General features: G+C 47.0%; 1 protein-coding gene across 1 annotated transcript in view; it reads right to left on the bottom strand.

Annotated features, from left to right (window-relative positions):
- Positions 1-1,941: 1,941 nt before the first annotated feature.
- WDR11 (WD repeat domain 11) overlaps positions 1,942-24,228 on the bottom strand; it is a 68,913-nt gene continuing 46,626 nt past the window's right edge. Inside the window, exons 20-29 of the mRNA XM_047702098.1 lie at positions 20,187-20,295; positions 19,049-19,111; positions 17,507-17,572; positions 16,496-16,673; positions 15,802-15,897; positions 15,074-15,239; positions 14,673-14,770; positions 14,075-14,220; positions 13,048-13,127; positions 1,942-11,845 (exon numbers count right to left, since the gene is read on the bottom strand). Of these exons, the coding sequence (XP_047558054.1) occupies positions 11,688-11,845; positions 13,048-13,127; positions 14,075-14,220; positions 14,673-14,770; positions 15,074-15,239; positions 15,802-15,897; positions 16,496-16,673; positions 17,507-17,572; positions 19,049-19,111; positions 20,187-20,295 (1,160 nt within the window). The 3' untranslated portion in view covers positions 1,942-11,687. The remainder of the gene's footprint in view (positions 11,846-13,047; positions 13,128-14,074; positions 14,221-14,672; positions 14,771-15,073; positions 15,240-15,801; positions 15,898-16,495; positions 16,674-17,506; positions 17,573-19,048; positions 19,112-20,186; positions 20,296-24,228) is intronic.

Here is a 24,228-nt window from a genome sequence, read left to right as displayed (position 1 = left end):
TATATGATACCCAGTGTTCATTACATCACGTGTCCTCCTTCACGTCCAACACCCAGCTAGTAATTCGCTTTTTACGTGAAGGGCGTGAAGACTTTCTTCCGCCCTCTGTTCACCTGCGGACACCACTCTGTAGCACTGTCCATGCAGGTGCCTCCAGTGTCATTCCATTCTGACACCTGCCAGGTTGTCCTCCCACAGCTCCCGAGTGTAGTCTGGACTGGAGGGACTTTCCTTATTGAAAGTATGGTCACTTTGGGGTGCCTGGGTGATTCAGTCATGGTAAAGCGGCTGCTTTCAGCTCAGGTCATGATCCCAGGGTCACGGGATCAAGTCCCTCCTTGGGCTCCCTGCTCAGTGGGGAGCGTGTTTCTCCCTCTGTCCCTACTTCTGCTTGTGCTCTCTCTCTCACTCTCTTAAATAAATAAAATCTCTTTTTAAAAAAGAAGACACAGGACGCCTGGGTGGCTCAGTGGGTTAAGCCTCTGCTTTCGGCTCAGGTCATGATCTCAGGGTCCTGCGATCGAGCCCCGCATCAGGCTCTCTGCTCAGCGAAGGGCCTGCTTCCCTCCTCTCTCTCTGCCTACTTGTGATCTCTCTGTCAAATAAATAAATAAAATCTTTAAAAAACATTAAAAAGAATATAGTCACTGTAAGAAGACAGTGGCAGTGCCCTGGGGGGTTTGAAGTGAAAATGATCCCATGCTCAGAGATAACAATGCCCCGAGGGCCAGGAGAGCAGAGAATTTGGATCTAAGAGGTCCAGGCGGGAGGAGGGCAGCGACTGGGAGAGGAGGGTAGGGAGGTGAGGTCACACTGCGAGAGCCAGAGCTGGCAGGAGCCTGGGAGGGGAGCAGAGAGGTGGGGGCGAGGCTTTCACCACCCAGGACCACTCTGAGGGGCGTTCAAGATGTCAACATCAGTAACAAGGACCAAAGCCTCCTCCCCACAGGCTGTGCCGATCATCGGTGAAGCCATGTGCCAGCCCTGTGTCCAGGACCAGGTACAGCCTTCCCCCAAGGCCCTGGGGACCACGGGGCAGGCGTGAGGAGGGTGGAAACTGCCCCCAGGCCAAGAGCTAGCTGGAAGCAGCGTGGGAGCATTTGCTGGGGAGCAGCGGGCGGGGTGAGCTCAGACACACAGACAGGTCTGGGGGCAGGAGAACACCCAGAAAGCCAGCGTCCGTCTGCACTGCACTCTGCACTCTGCTGTACTCCATCAGCATTCGCTGCACCCAAATGCTGAGAGCGAGGAATTTCAGATCGCAGAGCAAAATGCCTGATTCCGCCAGCGAGTGACAGGAAGCACGCCGTTCTGACTCCCGACACCGCGTCCCGTGCTCTCCTCCCCCACCCCATCCCTGCAATGAGCCTGGAGAATGGGCCCACGAGGCTGTGGAGGGGCCAATGCACCCCGATGTTGGGAAGGCGGCCCCTTCTAAGCCGGTGTGGGGGCCCTCTGAGGAATGGAGAGGTCGGCGTGGGCACGTCCGCTCTCACTCCAACAGGAGGACAGGAGAGGGATAAGCAAAGTACCCTCAACCCTGACAGCAGGATAAAATGGTCTGGGCACCGTGCAGACCTCAGACGCTCACACCCCGCCCCTCGGTCCTCCAAGTGCACAAGGCTGCAGGGTCGTGCTTATTGTTACAATTGCACCTACAGCTCAGGTGACCGGGCATGAGGCAGAAACACCTGGGACACAGGCTAGCAGCCCAAGCGTGGCGGGGGGCGGGGGACCGTGCCCCGCAGGCAGCGCAGTAAGACCAAGGTGTTCCCAAGAGCTGAGTATCTTCCAGCTCTTTGCTTGTAAACATAGGGAAGTTACCAAGTAAAGCCCCGTGCTGGTACTTTCCTGGTTCTACGACTGTGAGAGTCACAGACTGTCACCCGATTTCGGCTCGGGTGTATTTTGTTCGGCTTGCACGGGATTTTTTTTTTTTTCCTAAATCAAGCCAACACTTAAAAGTCTGGATATTCTGTGAGGTTATTTGGACTTTCAGCTTCTTTTGAAACTTCAGATCTGACACTCGGGGCCTCCGTTTCCTGCTACGAACCTTCCTTCCTGAGCCTGGGGCCCCCAGACTCCTCACAACCGCGCCCTGCCTGTCTCGGTCACGCTTGTGACTGACCCCCTCCCTGCCTCCTTCGCAGCATTCGATTTTCTGATTTGTTCTAGAGCCTGTGGGACCCTGTTTTCTGTAAAATAAAAAGTCTTGGTGCATCTGAACTCAGTCTATACTAAAATCAAGCAACACAAATCAAGCTGCAGTAGAAACATGTGCACATTTCATCCCACCCCTGAGCCAGCGACACTGTATGTTCTCATCTTTTAAATACGATAGCCACAAATCTAGGGGGGGGAAAAAAGCCATAGACCTCAACACTATGGGTCATTTCCAAGTGCCCTAGTGCCCTGTTAGATACCATGAGGAGGAGTGCAAGGGGAACATCGTGGGAACTGGTGGAAGATCGGATCATGACACGCCTTTGCTGAGTGGGGAGCAAGGTGCCTGGCCTGCCAGTTCCTGCCTAGCCGGCTGTGGGCTGTGGCCCGCTCAGTGGAGGTACCAGGGACACTGGAAACTTACCCCTTTCTTTAAGAATGGTCTAAAATGGTTTTTTGTGTTTAAGAGGTGACGGAAAGGTTGTGAACCTACGTGGACCTTTCAGTGGACAGAGTGGGGTTAGGGACCCTGAAAGGCTCCTTATGCTAAAAATAGAGTCAACTAGAAACAGACCAGCCCTCCCAAGGCCCATTTGGGATCATCTCAGTCTGCAGCTGGATCAACGTAACCCGGGATTGCTAGGACATCTCCCTTGGCTGCCTGGGAAAAGCTAAAGGAAAAACCCCTGGAGGAAGACAGCCCCATCCAAAGCTTCAAACTACATGAAGTTTTTTATATAGAACATCTGACCATCAAAGATTATCAGGCATATCAAAGACTGATAGGGGCTTCTCCGTAGAAACTGTGGCCGCGGGAAGCTGATGGAGGGTCTTCAGAAAGAAAATGATCACCAGGCTGGACCATGCAGTGAAAATATCCTTAAAATAACGGAGCTCAGAGAGGATTGTTTAAACTGGGTTATGGGTACACAGAGGTTCATTACATTTGTTTTCTCTATTTTTGTATGCCTGAAATGTTCCCCAAAAGAAATGGAAGCAAAACGAAGACAGTGTAGACAGAGGGAAGCGGAGAGAATTCATTACCGGTAGACACAGAGTAAAGACCCCAGTGGAAGGTGTTCTTCAGGGAGAGGAGAGGGTCCAGACGGCAGTTGGGTAAGACAGGAAGAGCCCATCCTGACGTGGGCAAGTCTAAATGGATACTGACCACGTAAAACAGTAATTATGTCTTGAGGAGGTCTGCAAACACATAGAATTAAAATACAGGTAACAATACCTCCTGAGCCAGAAGAGGGATCAGCAGAATTAGCACGTTCTAAAGTCCTTTTCACTGTCCGGAAAGTGGAAAGAATACTGATTTATGTTAGACTTTAATAACGAGTCGGGATGAGTGTTGTAATCCCCCAGATAATTGTGAAATGAATAGAATATATAAGTAACAAGATAATAGTGGGGAAATGCGATATTAAAAAATACTCATCCCAAAGTCCAGGGAGTGGGGGGAAAAGATATAAAATGAACAGGGAAAGTTGAAAACAGTGCAGATGGCGGATACTCACTGCATTGCATGGAGTCGCGCCGCTGTGTGTGAGTGGTCTAGGACTCCCGACTGAAAGAGTAAAAAAAATAAAAAACGCAAGTCCATGGTGCTTAGAAGGGACACCCCTTAAACATAAAACTCTCCAGGCTCGGGGGACACGAGAAACAATGCAGTTGTACTCATCACCAGCACAGTGGATCTGTAAAGAAGGAAGCAAAGGGGCCCCAGAAATGTAGGATATGGACCCAACAGCCTGTCACGGCAGGAACCTCGCCCTCTAGTAACACATGGCCCGTGGCTGTCCCGGACCCCGACCCATCCCGAAGCAGCAGGTGTATGGACACCTGTAGCAAATGCTAGAGATGCCGTCTGGATGAGACCCACCTTGTCTTCCTGGGGCCTCCAGCCCGGGAGAGGAGACCGACTGAAGAATGCGGCATTACGGAGTTGAGCGGGAGATCTTGTGGTAAGCTCAGAGGCGTGAGATGGGGAGGGGTAGCTGAGGCAGGAAGGGCATGGGAGACAGCAAGAGTGACGCCGTGGTGCCAGAAACGACCAGTATGTTGGCCGGTTGATTAGGTCACAAAGTGCAAATGGCAGGTGCTGAGTGGGAGACGTTCACTGAGGACCTTTTGTGTCATTTGAAAGTGAACTGTTTGCAGGGAGAGACTTAGCAAAGGGTTCCCAGCTGGAAAATGGCATCATCCACTCATTTATGGGGCAGGCTGGAAGAGCAGGGTGGTTTATTTTTGTTGTTGTTTTTTTTTTGTTTGTTTGTTTTTTTGCACTTGGAAGAGAAAGCCTTGGCAGGAAAGAAGGAAGGGAGGGAGGTCCGCACTGCCAAAGTGCAGAAGAGCACGATCAGGCAGGAGCAGGCAGAACGTGGTAAGGACCGTGATCAAATAGCTTTAGGAATCTTAAATTCCATAATCCTTGGCTTAGAGGGGTACAACATGTATCTGGCATACTAAAGGCCTTGAGAAGGTCTACAATAAAAAAGAACTTATTTAACTGTATTTATTTTGGCATTTCCCAAACTTACTTGATTATGATGCTTTAAAAATGTTTATTAATATTTTGCAGGACATTATGGTTCCAAGGAACACAGATTGCGATATATTGGGGGAAAAAAATTCTTGGTTTTAGAAGCCTGGAAAAGTAAAACCACCAGAGTCCCACCTCTGGAATCTTCCCCAAGCCACAGTCATGGGTCTGGATGGTTTTGACGGCCACACAGGACTTTCCTGGGCTGTGGGCTTAGGAACTGTTGGAACTGTAGTTCCCTCTGATGAGCAGCAGGCAGTGGAAAGACGAGCCAGCAACGTGTGCTGAGAGCTGCTGAGACCAGGGGCAGAACGCAGAACGCAGAAGGCAGAGAGCCTGGCTCGGTAAAGTTGCTTGAAAATGAACTTTCTAGGTCCAGAGGTACAACTGGGAGCCTTTCTTTTCTTTCTGGAAAGCAGGGCCTGAGAAAAACAAAGGCAAGCCAAAGGCCCTCTCCGCCAGGGGAGTAGAGCTGGAATTCCTACTATTCTGGGAGGAGGGGGTACAGGCCCTGCAACGGGGAGTACCTGAGGAATTCTGGGTCCTTGGTTTTGGTCAGTGGCAGCTAGTTCGTGTCCTAGGACCACTGTAACAGATCACCTCACACCTGGGGGCTGAAAGCAGCAGAAATGTGTTCTCTCAGCTCTAGAGGCTGGCTGCCTGGCTTCCGGAGGCTTCCAGCCCTCCTTGGTGTTCTGAGGCTGTCTGTTGCATCCATCTAATCTCTTCCCAGGGCCACCTTCTCTGTGTGTCTCTGTGTCCTCTCCTCTTAGGGACACCAGATGTGGCTTGATGATCTAATCATCAAGGTCTACGAACACCCTATTTCCAAATAAGGACAGGTTCGGAGATTCTAGGAGACGGACATGCATCTCCCAGAATTCAGCCATTCACCATTCAGCTCCTACAGGAGAGCCAGCAGTCCCCTCTGCGGGCTCTGTGTGTGTCTCAGCCGTAGGCTCTCTCTCTGCCGGGATCCACTGGGTTCAATCCCGGTCCGAGGGTCCAGAGCTCAGGGGCTGGGCTGCCCACGCAGCCCCAAGACTCTCCAAGCATGGCTACTACTCTGTAAAAAGCCACTGGCTACTCACCTCCCAAACACGGCCCTTCCATTTCCCTCCACTGCATCTGTGGTATAAGGATCAAGTTGCCACAACCATTGACAGTTCAAGACCAAAAGACTGAGAGGTCAGTCACATGATCAAAGGGACAAAGCGGCAAATGCTTGGACCAGACCCAGGCTCACAAAGGGAGGTTTTCCCTGGCCCCGCATCTGGCCACTGGTTCTCCAAGGGCAGAAGTGAGCTGCTCCCGCCCTGTGCCTTCGGATGGGAGTTGGATCTTTATGGATGATCAAACTAGCCTTTGCCCCTCTCTGGGAACGGGGCAGTGAGCTCCAGTTACTCTGCCTCAGTAGGGACTTACTTCTCCGTTCAGTGTCCTAGTGGCCTCCAGCAGCTTCCTAAGGCTCAATTCTCACCTAGAAGGGCCAGCTGCCGAGTTATTGGGGACTGGGGAGGAGGGGGGAAGGAGGAAGGTGTGGAGGCAAATGCCAGTGAAAGGGACAATGTCTGTGGAACGGTCTCTGGAGTCTCCCTCTCCCTCTGCAAATGTACACTGCGTCCCCACCACTCATCAGAAGCCCTGCCTGGTCTTAGTCTTTGTTCACAACACATGGGCCCACAAGGTTGTTGGAGATTCGTTGAGTGACTTTAATCCCACCAGGACTCCCAAGCAGACCAGGCAGTGGGAGCTGCTGAACAGGAGAATCACCGAGACCAGGGTTCCAAGGACCAGCCGTCCCAGGCCCTGCCCTACCAGACAGGGAGCAAACGCTGTCCTCTGCCTGCACCATACCTGGAAACGGAGCCACCTCCGAGGTGGCAGGAGGAAGCCACGTCTGTCCCAGAGCCTGTGATGGAAGGATGGAGCGGGCTCTGCACACCGACGTTTAGATTCAGCCGACAGGTGAGGTTTCAGTTCCCCCAAAGGACCTCCTATTCCATAAAAAAAAAAAAGGACAGAAAATAGAGCAAGAGCATCCTTCGGCAGTTTCCTTACAAAAGGGAGAGTGCCCCCAGCCAAAACAGTATAACCTCTTTCAGACCAATAAATCAACTCGGAGCATCCAAACATTCAACACGTTTTTTAAAATAATGTTTTGAAAATCACATTCTTTCTAGTAGCTGATGGCTAAGAAGACAGTTCTTTAAATCCTGGCCCTGGTGATGGCTGGGCCTTGCTGTGCCTAGCTTGCGGACTGACGCTGGCCTCGCCCCAGATGAGGAGGGCGCTCAGGACTGCAGCTCAGCTGCAGAGGGAAGCCCTCAAAAATGTCCCCGATCACACGTTTACATGACCAGGTGGAGGCCGTGCAGGCTGAGGCGTCAGGCAGGCCTGTGTCTTACCTCCCAGCTCTGTCACTTACAAGGAGGGTGACCAACGGTCCCGTGTCACCTGACACATCCCGGTTTTCACATCCCAAATCCAGAGTCACAGGAAATTCCTCATTTGGGGACAGTCCAAGACAGAGGGTCACCCCAGTTGTCCCCAACATCTCTGAACCTTAGTTCCTGCTTCTGTGAGCGGGGGCAAGACTGTCGGCCACGAAGCTGACAGTCAGGGTACAGCCGGCGTGGCAGGGCATGCAGATGTGCACGCAGCTTCCTGGGAGCGGAGACGCGTGGGCTCCCAGGGCGGCGCTTACCCACCAGAGCAGCCGCACCAGGGTCGCGCAGGTATTTCCCATCCCTGACTCATGTCTGCCTCCTCCTTTCCTCACTCCCTTCCATGTGTCTCCGCCAGCAGCAGTTTGCCAGTTTCCTCCCGAGCTCTTCTATTTGATCATATACCGCAGACTCGTCCATCCTTCACTTCCGGTCTCTGTTCCACTTCCCGGGTCCTCCAGCTGGATTCCGTGCATCAGACACCGGGCTCCCCGGCCCGGGATTCTCTCCCCAGTGTGGTCATACAGATTCACATCAGTGACGGCAGGGCCCACCACCGGCTTAGGACGTTAGTATTCTGGGGCTTCTACCTGCCTGAAGTAGTAGGGCTTAAAGATGCTGCTCAGAGGTCAGAAGACTGGAACACAACGAGGGTTTTATCACAGCAGAACGGGTTAGGAGGTGTCTGGAATAAAACTGACATTTGCTTTAACATGTTGATATGAAACAGCTCTTGGATTTAAGTTTTTCTATCATCTACTAGTGCCTTTTATCTCAGAATTGTCAGGAATACAACTAAGGTCACCCCGGGTGGTTCACGTTGTACGTAGTTTCCTAGACCCAGCGCCATGGGAAATTGGGCCTCTACGGGGAGCCAGGTGGGATGACACTGAAACATCCTCTTTCTGGAAAGAGGCTGGTCCACGTGCACCTGCTTACAGGCAAACCGCAAAGGGCTCCGTACCGATCTGCACCCAACAGGGCAGCCGGACACGTGAAAGTTCATCCCAAGCAAGCACGTGGGACCTTGAGCAGGAGTGGGTAAACTTTCCTGTAAGAGCCAGACATTTAAGTATTGTAGGCTTTTCAGGCCATATGGTCTCTGCTCCATCTACTTGTCCCTGTTGAATGAAAACAGCCACAAAGAACAGATGGGCATGACTGTTTCTGTAAAACTTTATTTACAAAATGGGCAGTGAGCTGGGATTTGCTCCCCAGGTCTGTCCGCAGACCCTTAACCTAGAGGGATGGTCACAGTGAAGAGGCCCCTTCCTGCGCCGCTCTGCCTCCTCCTTCTGCCTCCACATCAGCCCACTTTACTTCAGCTTTAAAAATACCGTTTAACTGCGAAGAAAATGGACTACATTTTTGAGGCAGTGACTGAGGAATGTCTTTTTATCTGATCTTAAATTCTCAACTACCTGTTCCAGCCCAGTCTTTCTTAAGTAGTGCATCTCAGGGTCTGGAACAACCCTCTTCCCTAACAGCACTTGGTTGTGCTACATATAAACACGCAAGAAGGAAGGGCGCCCGGGTGGCTCAGGCCGGGCTCTCTGCTCCGCGAGGAGCCTGCTTCTCCTCCTCCTGCCGCTCCCCCTGCTTGTGCTCTCTCTCTCTCTGTCAAATAAATATGGAAGAAGGGAAAGCTAAAACCACCCAAATTGCCTATGGAACCCAGAATGTCTCTCCTTCTCTGGTATTTAGAACAGTTAGCGTGACTCTGACTTTCTTCTCAGGGTCCCCCCAAAAGTAAGGGGTGGTAGAAGTGTTTATTTGGACTTTTTACGGAAGAGAGCCAAACGCTGAAGGAAAATACTTAAACTGCCTGAAGGGACTCATGTGAGAGCTTCAGAATCACGGGACATCCTGAGTGAGAGAAAAGAGGGGCTTTCCGGGGTTGTTTTCAGTGGGTCCTGCACAGCTGGAAAAGCAAACACACAGAAGGATCCTTTAAGGACAGGAAAGACAGCAGGACGATCTGCTTCCCCAAGTTCCCTCCGGCCTGCCCAGCTGGTCTGATTCCCGCAGGTCTCAGATGTGAGTCCTAGAGCCCAGCTTCTTCCCTTCCCTTCTTTTAAAACAGTAACACCTTCAAGTGTCATCAACTCAAAATGCCTTTTCCTTTGAATGGCAAGGGTCCTCTCTTGCACAAATTGTTTGGGACCAGTCACATCGATTGCATGCAGAACGGGAACTGGAGGCCTGCAGGCTGCTACAGTGTGCTCCCGGAGCACCTTGGCCTGCCAGAGCTTCACTGTTGCACAACCTACAAGTTTGCGCCTCAGCACTCCCCTTCCATCCTGCCCCACTGCTGAGGAGAATGTGATGCAGGGGGGTAATCACCGGCACCTAACACTGTCCTCATGCAGGTGACGTCTCCAGGCAGCAAACAGCTGAGAGGGGAACTGTTTTCATACCAAGGTCTGTTCCATGGACAAGCTGATTGGGAGAAGCAGCGCGGGATTGGCTTGTACAGACGCTGCTCTGATTGGCTCTATTTTAGAACAGGAGGTCCTGCTACCACTTTCAAAGCAATGAAAATACTTAAAGCGAGACCAGCCAGGAGGAGGGGGTCACCCAGCAACCCCCCTCCACACCACATCTTCAAGATCCGCTCGACTGGCTGCCAAGGGAGGGCCCAGGACCCTGATGGCAATCCCATGGGTACGGCCACAGAGAGGGCCATGCTGCTCCAAAGTCACTGTCACTCTCATCCCAGTTCTGGCTGTGGGTTTCACCCTGGGAAGCCTCCTCTGCTCATGCATTAATAACATGAGGTTCCTAACGATCCTTCATGAAAAGACAGGTGAGGTGCAGCTGAGAACGTGATTCATCCTCGTTAGCCTCTGTCCCTGCACGCTCAGCTTCCGGCCCATAAGGTCCCCAGGGAGAGGGGCTCTCAGGTTGTCTGGATGGGACTTCCAGTTGTACTTTGACAGACCGGGTCTCTGTCTTGTGGTGATGAGCAGTGACCGCCGTCCTACCCAGCTGGGCATACTTCAGGGCCTTGGCGTCAGGCACGCAGCAGGTTCCCGCCTCCAGCCCACCTCCAACCCCAGCAGGCGGTGCCTCACTACTTAGCTGTTGGCCTCAAATCCAAACATATTTAATTTTCAAAATACCCCACTCTAGAGTAAGATTTCTTTTTCCCTCTCTGCTTACTAAGGCCAGCATTCTTTTTCCCTTTAGGTAGCTGATGGCTGCATAAACAAAACATACATGGGCAATCATTTAACCACAGGCAATACAGAGAGGGCTGTGTTTGCCCGTGGCCCTTAGGAATTCCAGGGTAACCCGCCCAGGCACAGAAAGAAAGTGAGCCAGTTACAGGACTAATGAATGCATCCTGGATTTCTTCTACAACTTTAGCCGAAGTGCCAGCCTGGGAACAGGCATTCCTAGAGTAAGCCCATCCCCTCCGTGGATCTCAGTTCCTTGTCAGAGTGGATGGTTGATGCCTAAGGGCAGAGGCCATGACTCTATTCGAAAATCCTAGCTCCTGGTGGGTGTGAGGAGATGCATCACCCTGGACACCCAGGAGGGGAGACAGGAATGCCACTCCCTCACCTCCCTCCAAGAGCCCTGCTCCCTTGGGAACTGAGGCAGGTCTGCCCACGGTGGGGGCGTTTGGTCCAATCCTGGGACTCCTTCTTGGAGGGTAAGAAGCTGGAATGACTCCTGAGAAGCCAGCATGGCCCCTGACCTCCTGCACAGCAGCTTGGGGAACACAAATGCCTGGCTGGAATTTCCTTTTTATTTATCATTTTGGTAAGTTATAGACAGGAATAATTTATAATAGTCACATCTCAGATACTTTAGTTGTTGGACAAACACAAAGACAGAAAATTAAAGCACAGAGAATTAAAAAAGGTGGTTACTATAATACATCAAGAGTTAAAATTCAAAATACCCAAGACCCCACATATTAGAACAAAACATAAAGTTTAAAATTTCCCTATGAGCCTACGAGCCTGAAATTACAAAATTTAGCAACTGCCTAAAACAGAGAATCATGAGTTCTATGTTCTCAAGGTAAGAAACAAGGAATGCTTTGGTAAATCATCTTTACTACTGAAATACGTCTGCCACCTTTTGAATGATTGTATGTAACACAGGCACAGCACAGATTTGAGAGTAAATCTCACAAACTTCTCTCATTATTAGATTTTTCAAATATCTTTCCATTCAGTCAATGAGAAAAACAATTCAGTCACCTGAATTTTAAGTTTAAAAAAATTAAAAGTATTTCCAGGGACTCTTAAAGCTGTCTCCAAAAGTATAAAATGTTCTACCCTTTCAAAATCTGAAACATTCGTGTTTTTTTCGGAGATAAACACAGGACATGGGACTTGCTCCTAACTCTGTAAATGCTCATTTGCTGCTGTCCACGGCAGCCTCAGAAACATGGGGAGCAGCTCACGGGGACCCCGGCAGGGACGGCATCGTCAGCAGCCCACACCATGACCTTGACCACCGCCAGACTGGCCCCCGTCCTGCTCGCAAGGCCAGGCTCCCCAGCACACACTGACCGGTCACTCTTCGGTCCGTTCTTGCTTGGGGGACCCCAGCTCACTCAATAAATCTCTGCCAGCTGCTCCAGCTTTTGAAGCAAAAAGAACTGCTCCCTGTTTAAAACCAAGGTTCTTCAAACTTCGGGCATAATCTGCGTATATAGCAGAGATGAGTTTCTGTAAGCCACAGTTAAGGAAAAGAAGGTCAGAGAGAGATGTGATTACACGCCACCACGCTCCCACAGGCAGGAAAAAACCAGCTCTGTGGGGCCACTCAGAGGGACAAGGGGGCCCACAGGAGGGCAGCAGGAGACGAGAACAACACAGCTGAGCATGGGCACCCTTCCTGGGGGAGGGTGATTCCTGGTTGGGTCTGCAATGTCACCCACTACACTTTGCAGAAGCTGAGTACAAAGCACCTCCTTCTAGAAAATCCAGCTAACATTCTCCTAGACTACGTCAAAGCCTAACACAACTAAAGACTACACAAAGAAAGAGGACTCACGTGCACACTGTCTGGCATCGGAAAGGCTGAGCCGTGGGTGGTCTGGGGGCAGACACCGCTCAGCGAGAGGTTCTGAGGACAAAGCCTGCCTGGAGGCGTTGGGTTTCGGGCAGCCCTGTTTCCCTGACGTTCCAAGCAGCCCCTTCCAACTAGAGGCAGCTCCACCAGTGCCTGCATATGGGACACTAATGAAATTCAAGTTCAGTTTCATTTTCTATAACAAACAAAACAACATACACACAGAAGAGCAAGTATCTGATGTGTAGAAATGAAGATGTGAGGCGAACATGCGAGACTCAGCAAACTCAGCAACTGACCCTTTCAAAGAGAAATGCGGGACTCAAGAGGCGCTGGCAGCCGGCCACTGGGCCCTGCCTGCGTGACACGTATCTTTGAAGTGCTGAGTCTGGTTCCACATTAGACTGTCACTGTGGATAACAATGGCTTTTTTATTTATTCCAGAATGTATATTCCAGATAAATATATAAATTTTTATATATTGTGTTATATATTTTATATATTTTTAATTTCATGGAGTGCATTCTCTTAAATAGTACTGTTTTGAAGTATCAGGCTCCTACGCCTTTCCTAAATTATTTCCTTTATCTTTTTTTACGTTCAAACAAACCTTCACAAAATTCGGAGTCCCATCCCTTTACAGCCTCTGCTGCCTCCCCATCCGTCTTAGAGCTGAGGCCACCAACGCACCCATTTTCTCCCCGATTCTCGGTCACTTCTCGCTCTTCTGTGACTGGCAACTCGGGTGCGGCTCGTCGCCGCTGATACGACACAGGTCTTGCCCAGGCGGCACGACTAAGAGGAACCCACATGTGCCGTCTGTCTCCTCCTTGGCACAGCCATCCCAACAAAGGATATCCGTGTCCTCAGTGACCCCGACTGCGCCGTACTTGAGACAGGCCTCCACAAACAAGGCGGCTCTATCGAAGTATCTCATGCTGCTCAAGAGAACACAGGGAGTCAGGCTTCATGATTTACCGCGTTTGGGGGAAGACCCACCTGAGGGCGTATCTCCAAATAAAGAGTTGTACCCATTCTCCCTGGAAACCTGAGTGCCAGTAAGTTACACGAGCACCTTTCCAAGCCCTGGCTCACAGAAGAAAGCAGGCGACAATATTCATGTCCCTAACCTCAGGCTCTTTCTTCTTTTTTAAAGATTTTATTTTTTATTTGAGACAGAGCTGGGGAAGGAGCAGAGGGAGAGGAACAACCAGACTCCATGCTGAGTGCAGAGCCTGATGCGGGGCTCGATCTCACCACCCTGAGACCATGACCTGAGCTGAAATTAAGAGTCAGATGCTTAATCGACTGAGCCACCTAGCACCCCAGCCCCAGGCTCTTTCTAACTAATATTTACAAAAACTGTAACATAGTTGAAATATACACAAATCCACGGAGATAAGACACGTACCCACATACCCACTGTCCAGATTTAACACAGAGTCTTTTGCCATATTTGCCTCAACATCCCTTAGTTTAAGATAAATACAATAAAATGTCCCCTCAGTACGAGGTATTCTTTTCAGAGGGGACATCTCCCACTGGCAACACTCTCTGCCGTCCTTCCGACTGCTCTCTACCCTTCCTCTCAACTGCTCCTGAAGACTTCTTTTACATTCTTTTTAAAGAGACACCTGTTAGGTTTGGAGAATATACTGGTAGGAAAACAGAGCTCCTAGGCCAAATGAAGACAACTTAACATGGACTATGACTGTTCCATTCTCTGTAGAGATATTTTTTTGTTTTGTTTTGTTTTTAAATAACCCTAAAGGGTAAGTTTCTCCATTCACTCCGCACACTGAGTGCTCCATCCCTCCAGCAGAGACTCAACAGAGCACGAAGCAGTCCGTCACCCCGACCAAGGCGCAGAGCACTCTGGATGTACCTGTGAAGTGTCTCGGCCACCGTGAAAAAGCAGCCCAGGGAGAGGAGGACCAGGAGGGCCTTTGACTTCTGGTTGACTTGTGGAGAGCAAAGGTGATCCACCCAGCGCTTTAAAACATCAGCGCACTCTTCAGAGCTTAAACGGACCTGAGAGAGATGCCCACGTCAAAAACAAAGACGTCCTGCACTATATAAAGAAAACCGTAACGGGATCAACATGGGATCTGCACCTGTGCGACCAACGCCAGGCGTGGCTTTGCGAGCGCATGCCAGGACCTTGCTGCTCACTGTGGGGAGCAGCGGTACCAACCCAGGCCTGCAGAGCCGGGGCCCTGGCAACATCTCAGGGCCAGAGTCTGGGCTCACACCCTAGCACCCCAGAAGGGAAAGAGGCCAGCTGCTTTCACTTACTTGTTACCGAAGACATCCATTGCTCCATAAGAAGAAATGTAATTTCTTCATAAAGAAGGGAGCCTTAGAGTTGCAAGAAAGTATCTGCATAGCAGCTTTGCAGCCAAAACACTGCTTCTCAATCACGAGTCCAAGTTCAAGACTGAACTCTACCCCACATGCTCAAGGCGCCTCAGGAAGTCACCTACCTTTGCCAGCCAAGCGGCCCGGTTCCACTCGCCGTACGTCTGCAGGTAGCGGCAGGCATCTGCAGCCTTGTCTATCAGGCAGAGCAGCTGCACCCCCTCTGGAAGACAGAACGGTAGCCCCCAGGTGACACCACGGCCCCGCGGAGTCAGGAGTGGAGGCGGCACCGCCACAGCCCCGACAGCAGAGCGGGAAAGCGCGGGCTCAGTGCTCTCGCTCTGTCAGCGGCCTGGCTTCATCCCCTCGGGCCTGTGCTCTTGGACAGTGTGACTATTGCCCCTTTCACACGAGAAACGGGTTCATACAGAAAAAAGGAAACAACTATCTACATAATCAAATGCTTTGCTGGGAACGGGCCTGATTGTCCAGAGGACGCGCAAACACACCACAAAGTGTACCTCACCTGCTAGTTTGCCATTGGCGATCATGTTAGTTGCCACCAGCTTAATGGTGCTCTGGGAGGGGCCCGAGGAGGTGACAGTTGTGACCAAACAGGCTTTCAGGGAGTCACAATAATAATGCTGGTTATCCGCACTTGTTTCCAACAGCAACTGCACAGCTCTGTCTGTCTAATGAGAAAGAGTTTTTCTAATTATGAGACCATTTTCTTCCACCATAATCTTAGTGAATTTATAACTTGAACACTGAACTTAATAGCTTAGAGAAGACTTTCACTTTCAAAATTTGCTTGTCAATGCTTTGCTTATATATAGTGACCACAGTGTGTCTGCCTGCTTCTTTGGAACAAAGGTAAAACCACAGTCTGGTTAACACAGACGCTCAAGAAACTGCTTACTCTAGCTCTGCATCAATTCAGAGACACAAAACCAAAACAAACCAAACAGTCAGGTCTCATCTGACATTACGCAAGCCAAAATCCTAAGCTAGTCAACCATAGATTTTTGTTTTCTCACAAGGTTTGTTGGTCTTTTGAAATAAAGCTGAAATTTACATGTATTCGTTCAGGGAAATACTATGATCTACTATCTGTGTGAGCATGTGTGTACGTGTGTGCGCGCATGCACACGTGTGTGCGTGTGCGTGCGTGTGCGCATAATACACATGATGCTCTGAAACACGCATCAGCTAGCGATTCCAGGAGACGTGAATGGATTGTAAAGACTGGCATACTTGACCCAAGAGAAGTAGCTGGTCTGTGCATTTCCTTGTATGATCATAAGTTGACCGCTTCACTTCCTGTAGATTCACCCTTTCCAGCTGAAATTTCTAGGGTAGGAAAAGAAAAAAAGAAAAAATTGAGTCAATCCAAGACTTGAGTTAAATTTTACTATAATAAAATCCTTTTATAAATATTATTTTGCCTTCTGAAGTTATTAGCTAATCAACTTCACAACATAGTAAGAGTTTGATTAGAGAAATGTTGAAACGAATTCTCATCTGTGTGCGAGTCTGCCCGTGTACAGAAGCCGGCCCTCCACATACTGAAGGACTCTCCTGCAGTGAAAACAGGGTGAAAGTACCTTTTCAGAATAACAAATTCAAATTGAGTGAAAGAAATGTTTGTTATTTATAGAAAATAAAATTAGAGAATAATAGTGAATCTTCTAAGTTAATAATTTTAAGACAAAGAAAAAAATAAGGACTTAATAGTAAAATTCTAATGTGTATTAAAAAACTCAATGAGCATTTATGAGCTTTCAAGTCCCGAGTCAGGCCTTTTTTAATGCAGTGGCGCCAACAGACTTATTTCTATTATGTGCACCTTCACTTAGCTGGAAAGTTTCCCAAATTTAAGATACTTCTTACAAAGACGTAAGTCAACAAGATGGGAGCTTTAAAGAGTTTAATATATGCAACACAGTACCTGAAAATAGGCATTTTCACAGAGAATATCATAACATATATCCAGCGGGTTGTTCACTTTGTCCCGAGGCATAGTTTCTTTAGAGGCTGGGGTGCCTGCTGGCTTTTCGTGGGACAAGCTGTGTAGGTAGTGGGCAGCAACGGTCCAGAAGTGTAGCTCTGACTCATCGCCATAAAGCCTGAGAAGGGTGACAGCAAAGTCCCACTGAGCACACACGGCAGACTTGGGCGTGGACGGGGGCTCTCCATAAAAGCCTCAGGGACCAGGAGCACGGCACTGCCCCATGAAAGACCATCTGGGATGCTGGCCTGTGCCCGGCAGGGTGACAGAGGAAGCAGCCCATTCTCCAGCCCTATTACTGGGTCTCAGACAACCCAAGAGCCTGAGGGCACAGCCCCTTCACACCCAAACCCACCTGTGCTGTGTTAAGGGCAACATGATGGTTCCAAGGCCTGGGCACTGATTTGTCAGGACTGATTTGTCAGGGCTCCTGATTTGTCAGGAGCACACACACCTTTCAATCTGGACCACAGCTTCACATTAAGGAAGAAGTTCCTCTGGGAAAATTTGCTAAATAAGGTATAGAAATATCTGCAATTTATTCTTTGGGGCATAATGGATGGAAATGTCTTTTTGGTAAGTGACAACTTGACCATTCAAAGAGGAAGTACAGATTATTGCCTCTAAATATAATTTACCGGTATAACTAAGGACATGCTCTTTGTAACTGATATTTTGAAACACAAATTTTAAAAAGTTGTCTGTAGGAGGCAGCCTTTTCAGTAGAGAAGGCCTAGATCTCACATTAAAATGTGATTTTTTTTTTTCCTATTTGTATTACTAGTTTCAAAATTAACTGTAAAGCAAATATAAAGGATGAACTGATGCGCTGTTCTAAAATCTAAAAGGGTTTGTTTGGTGCTAACTAAAAACCCTTAATAAGAGAAATGAGTTCCTCTGCAGTGCTGAAGTGCTGAAGTGCGGTGTCTCTCACAGAACACGGACTGTTACCTTGAAACCAGCAGGCACCTCTGCGGGAGACTGAATTCCGGATCAAGCAAGAGCTTCTTGATGTCACTGAAAACAGGCATCCAGACAAAGGGAAGGCAAATTTTTTAATCGAACAATAAAGGAGATAAATCAGTATACTCTTGAAAGGGGAAATCCACTCAAAATTGTTAATCTACTTAAAGTTTTGCTATTCCTTTTTTTTTTTTTTTTTTTTTTAAGATTTTCTTTCTTTATTTGACAGAGATACAGACACAGACAGAGGGAACACAAGCAGGGGAGAATGGGAGAGGGAGAAGCAGGCTTCCTGCGGAGCAAGGAGGAGGGAACCTGATGCAGGGCTCAATCCCAGGACCCTGGGATCATGACCTGAGCCGAAGGTCACGACCGAGCCGAAGGTGGCTTAACAACTGAACCACCCGGGCGCCCAAGTTTTGCTATTCCTGAAATATTTCGTTCTTTTTGAACTAGTTAGTATGCTTAGAACTGACAAAGGAAGTTACTTTGCCGTGACCGTGAAATGACAAATGTTTTAAAAGGCTCACGGTGGGTCTAGGCCTGGAGAACTGGTACCTGTCAACCATCACAGGGGGTGAGGCTCTGATTCTAGCTTACAGTCCTGCAAGAGTTTAACTCATGGTTTTGGAAACATGAACAGCTATCTCACTATAGGAATAAGAATGTCACGGTTGGCAAAATGACTTTGCTACTCATCAGAAACACTATGCACTTTAGAAAAGAGAGATTCAGAAACTATTCCAAAAAATATTTAAGGAAGAAAGACATGTTTTTATAAATTGATACTCCTAAAATAGCCACAAACAGAATATTCAGGTCGGGAGGGGGAAAGATGCTCTTTAAATCTTTTCTCCTTAAACATAAATGTTACCTTTTGGATACAGAAAACAATAATTATTTTGAATTTGGTGTCAATAAAACATGGAAAATGTATTACATACTGTGATTACATGTGATAGATTCTAAGATTGCAAAAATGTATTCTATTTAATCAAGAACTGATGGACCCATATGTTTCTACTTCCTTTGCAATATTATTCCCAATACATCCTCTTAAATGCTCTTGGCTCTAGGGAACATACTGATTTCTTAGCACTGTGCACACACAGCACCTGACGCGGAGAATTTATTTTAGAAAAGGCAGCTGCCACAGAAGAACGGCACTGTGCGTGGCCTCCCACCTGAGGAGCTTCGTGGGGCATCTGTGGTCGAGGCAGGCTGAGCTACGGCGACGCTCACACCACAGCTTCCGTTCCTGCACTGATACGGGACCACAGCCGTCTAACACTGAGGATCTTGGTGAAGGCAGATGCTGTCACCGTAACTACTAAATAATTATGTTTTCTACAACACAAAGATTCTCAAGGGAAATAAGCTTCCGAACAGAATGGTTCTGAACAGAACCTTCCTCCTTGGGCTCCTAACATTTTCTGAAACAAAACCTACTCTAATTTCAAAAAAGCCTAAATGACTGCATTTTCTTTTTCATAGTCATACCCTCTATTAAAACATAGCTGGGATGCTTACTTTGATAATGAATTCAGCTGCTCTTGAAGGAGATTCTTTACTTCTTCATTTTCTGGATAATCACTGTGCAGAAAAGATTTTGAATAAGCTCATTCTCTTTCACTTACAACCACACATTTCTTCACCAGAAAAAAAGTTGTACCAATAGAGAAATAACTTCTCAGCAGTCCCTGCTTTAAAAAGCTGGCTAAAGACCAAACAGCAATTACTCAAGAACCCACCAACCACCTTTCATGTCTGCTTTCACCTCGTTTAGGTAAAACAAAAGAATGAGTAATGAATGTCTCTCTGGCTTTCAAGAAACCAGAAAATTTATCAGCGGGCTCTAAAAACCATCATGCTTAGATTCACATTAATAAGAAACCCAGCAATGACTGAAGGGATGTGCTCTTCTGCTCTGCAAAATGGACATTCCTTTCTCTAAGAAGATACTTCCTGAAGTATCCAGATACCTCATCCCAGTATTTGTTGTATTCCCCTAACCCATGCCTATCTGTGCTCTCCACATGGCCTAAGTTCAGTAACGCTTGTCGGTTTAACTAATAACTACTAATAATAGTTACTGTGAATATATTTTTGTAATGAGGCAGGCAGTAAGATTCATAAAACAGAAAATATCTCTGTAATAAGCTCATTCTTGCTGCTTTTTTCTTTTATATATTTTATTTATTTGAGAGAGAGAGAGCGTGGGAGGAGGGCACAGAGGTAGAGGGACAAGCAGACTCCGTGGAGCCTGAAGTGGGGCTCCATCCCAGGACCCGGAGATCATGGTTTGAGCTGAAATCAAGAGCTGGTCCCTTAACCGACTGAGCCCTCTTACTGCTTTTAAAAAGAATTTGAAGCCTGGCCTCAAATTCCTCTTGGCCTAACTGGCTCTCTCCGCACTCACTGTGCCATCCCCGTGTTCTGACTACAACTGCCCAGAGCAGCTCACGAACCCCAGCGCCCCACGCCTGCCCGCTCCCAAAGACCCCAGCAAGGCAGGATAAAGGATCTTTCAGTGCATCTACTATTTCTGCCTCAGCTTGTTTTTTTCCAATCCTTTTAAACCCCCGAGTACAGGCGCCTGCTGGTTTTCGTGGGTGCCCTTTAACCCCAAGCAAATTACGAAAGGAAAATAAAAATGGTAAAAACTTACACCTGAGAAATGTCCAAAGAATACTGTCCATTCCATGGCTGGTGTAGTAAGAAAGCTTTCAAGGCAAGGGAGGCCCTTGGAACAAGGAGATAGGGGCACCACACAGGCTCTAGATAAAATTTTTAAAAAATTAAGTAAGTTCTTTCTTTTAATAAAACAGAATTTTATTGTTTGCTGTGAAGCTTCAGCTACAGCAGTTTACGGAAAAGTCAACAAAGAACGACGCATTAAGTCTGGTGGCAGCTGAGAGTACATTCAATGCTGTCACTGCTTAAAGACAAACGGGCTAAGCGTGCAGAGATTCTCTTCATTCAAACTGATGAATAGCTCTTTCTTCCCCTTTTTAAAATTTAAGTGTCCTGTATGGTTTAAAAACACTGATCCTACGTGAAAAGGTTTAATGCAACGACTCAACAGATACTAATAAAGCTCATTATTTTAAAATACTAAAAATAATATTTACTTGTATCCTCTTACACCATTTGCTGTCTTTGCTTTTCTGAGACTATTCAAATAACACAGCCCATCAACCCTGAGCTTGTCACTAGAGCTATCAGGTCACCCCGCTCATCAAAGGCATCCTCAGGTCTTACTTAAAAGGGCAGCTCCTATCCCCCTAGACCAGGGGCCCTCGCATCCCCTACATGCAGCAGTGGGCTTACTTAGGACATAATAAACAAGATTTGCTTCTTTTTTTTTTTTTTAAACATATTCTAATTCAAGGAAGCCGAAGGCCCAAAGGTCCCAGTACCCAGGCAACCGTGTTGTGGCTACCTAACACAGCCCCACCAGGTCAGATGCTCAACCAGTAAAGAGTTCTTCAGGACTAAAAAAAGAGTTCTTTAGGACTTCATTAATTAATTTTAACTAATTAACCTTAATTAATTTTAACTAACTTAAATTTTAAAATACTTGATTCAGTCATTGGATAACTTTTACATCTACTCAGGGATACATAACTGCTTTTTCAGTTGTCAATTTTATAAAATCTAAATGCAGCTTAAGTATTTCTGCTGAAAAAATGTGTCCCCTAAATTGATTCTTTTTTTTTTTTAAGGATTTCATTTATTTATTTGACAGAGAGAGAGAGAGAGAGAGAGAAAGCGCACAAGCAGGGGAAGCAGCAGGCAGAGGAAGAGGGGGAAGCAGGCTCCCCAATGAGCAGGACGCCTGACACAGGGCTCTACCCCAGGACCCTGGGATCATGACCCCGGGCGAAGGCAGCCACCTAACAACTGAGCCACCCAGGCGCCCCATGATCCATGTTCCAATGTTAAGTACACCCTGGGTTCTGAAAACTGAGCGTGCAAAACTGAAATATCTCATCAGTTCTGTTTAATACCTACTACAGGTTGAAATGATAAAACTCTGGATATGTTGGGTTAAATAAAATTTTTATTAAAATTAATTTTATCCATTTTTCACTTTTAACACCGAGTACCAGAAAATGTAAACATATGTGGCTCACGTTACTTTTCTGTTAGAGACTACTGCTTTAGAAACCATGGTTGTATGTAGTTAGCTAAGTATTACATCTTAAATAAAATACCTTATGTGGACTTTTCAGAGTCAGAAAATGGCCAGAAATATTTCTAATACTATATATTTTTTTTGCACCCAAGAGTTTTAATACTGATTCATTAAAATCACTTAAACTGCAGTCCACATTCAGAGGTCCTCTGTTACTCCCTATCGTGAGGGCTATATTCTGCCTGCACTGGCTTCTCATGTCTCCTGAGTCTCCCTTAATTTAGAACAGTCCTCTCATCTTTTTGTCTTTGGTCTTACACAATGTTGTCATTTTTGAAAAGTCTGGTCTGTTGAGTGTCGTAGGAAATGATCTCCACTGAGCATCAGACTCAGGCTAAACATTCTGGGCAAGAAGTGGACACAAGGGATGTTGCGTACTTCCTACTGCATCCCGGCAGAGGGGCATGTTAGCTAGCCACCGGGTAACACGAAATGTGGTCATCTGGTTAAGGTGAACTCATGGGCTCTCTCGAAGTCAAGGCATCTTTTTCCCCTTCACAATTATGGCGAGATACTGTGAGACCAAATTTCCTATTCCTCAATGCCCTTCCACCCAGTGATCTAACACCCACCAGTGATCCTGGCTTGAATCAACTCTTACATTAGGAGTGGGAATTGGTGATTCTCTAATTCTATCACTCTGTCTACATTTATAATTGGCATTCTTCTGTAAACATGAGCTTTCCCTTCCTCCCCAGGCCCCTTCCTCTTTCGCTGGGAATATTACTATGGAATAAAGGATTAAAAAAAAAAGAAGTCCAACACTGCTGTCGATACCAATGTTATTCTTCACGACCCTCAGACTGCCCCAGCTTTGGCAGCGGAAGCCTCTAAATGCTCGTTTCTGTATGTTTGTGACGGGCCCTCCCTGGTTTTTCAATTCCTTCCTTAGCTGCTGGCACCACAAAATGTCCCAGACTCATTTCGCAGCTTTCTCGCCTCTGTCCTGGAGCAAACTGCCCAAGGAGCCCTGGTTCTTTTAGGTCAAGAAACAGAATTTATAAACCAAATCTGGGTGCTAAGAGAGTTCCCTGCCACTGAAATGTCATTGCTTCTATGCCTGAAATTAGTACACACAGCCAGGAAATAAAGAAATAATATTTAAAGTCAAATTCAGACCCACCCTGAAAAGCTCTTCCTCCTCACACCCCTCCACCCCCACATCTGTGTCTCCCTTTTCCCTCAGCAGGAACTCTGGTTCTCCTAAATTGCAATTTATTTACTAGTTTGTTCCAGTCCATAATATGCACAAAACATTTCACAACGACTACTGCCAACTACTGAAGCTGAAAACCCCAGACGGCTCTTTTTCATCCTCAAAGTATGAACCACTAAGGGGCACTGTGAGAACCCTGCATTTCAGTTACGAGAACTATATTCTTACCAATTTGTTCATACGGTTAAGTTCAATGGTCTCTTTGTCCAATTTTAGGGTTTGTTTTTTCTTTCATCCTTCTTGTTTTCATTATACAGTTGACCCTTGAACAATATGGGTTTGAACTATGCAGGTCCACTCATAGACGATTTTTTTTCAATAAATACAGCACAGTACTATAAATGTATTTTCCGTTATGATTTCAAATTATGATGATTTTATGAAAACCCCTTATGATTTTAATAACATTTTCTTTTCTCTACCTTACTTTATAAGAATACAGCCTGTAATACATGTAACATACAAAATATGTATTTGTTGGCTATTTACGTCATCGGTAAGGCTTCCGGCAATGGCAGGCCATCAGGAGCAGGAACCTGATGTAACCTCATCAGCCGTAACCCCCATGCTGTTCAAGTCTGTATTTTTTGAATATGTATAACATTTAAATGACTCAAAAGCTGAAACTATATAATATTAGTGTATTCATTGAAGTTTCACCCCATCCTCATTCTTTTAATCTGTCTACCTTCTATAAATAATCATTTTCTTAGTTCTTGGATTATTCTGGGTTTTTTAAATTGTCTTGTTTTGTAAAATAAGCAAACGCCTTTGCAGACCACACACCCTTGAACACTTGCATTTCTCACCCATTCATACCCTATCACTCCACGGTTCAGAGACATTCCTCATTCTGTTTAAGTGCTGCAGACTACTCCATTGTGTGGATGTTTCCAGATTTATTCTTTCCCCAATTTTGCTATGGTCACATATATGGATGCCCAAGTTAACGTGAATTCTTGGTATTGGAATCAATGAATATAAAAGGTAAATATACAGGCTGCTTTGCTAAGTACTGCCAGATTCCTTCCTACAGGAACTCCTCCACGAACACTGAATGACCGTACTTGTTTTCTTAGACTTGCAAGAGCATGTTTTCAAGCTCCTGAATTTTTATTAATCTGATAGTTGAGAAGCAGTTTCCTAGTATAGTTTTAATTTGTATTTTTCTTATTAGGAATAAAGTTGAGCATCTTTTCATATGTTTAAGGGCCATTTGTATATATTTTTTTCTTCTCTGTGGACAGCCTACTAAAGACTTGCAAATACCTTCTCCCAGGTTATCATATGTATTTT

The sequence above is a fragment of the Lutra lutra genome, chromosome 14, assembly GCF_902655055.1.
Source record: "Lutra lutra chromosome 14, mLutLut1.2, whole genome shotgun sequence".
Taxonomy (NCBI): domain Eukaryota; kingdom Metazoa; phylum Chordata; class Mammalia; order Carnivora; family Mustelidae; genus Lutra; species Lutra lutra.
Note: the sequence above shows the minus strand (reverse complement) of the source record. Positions and strands in the feature narration are given on the sequence as shown.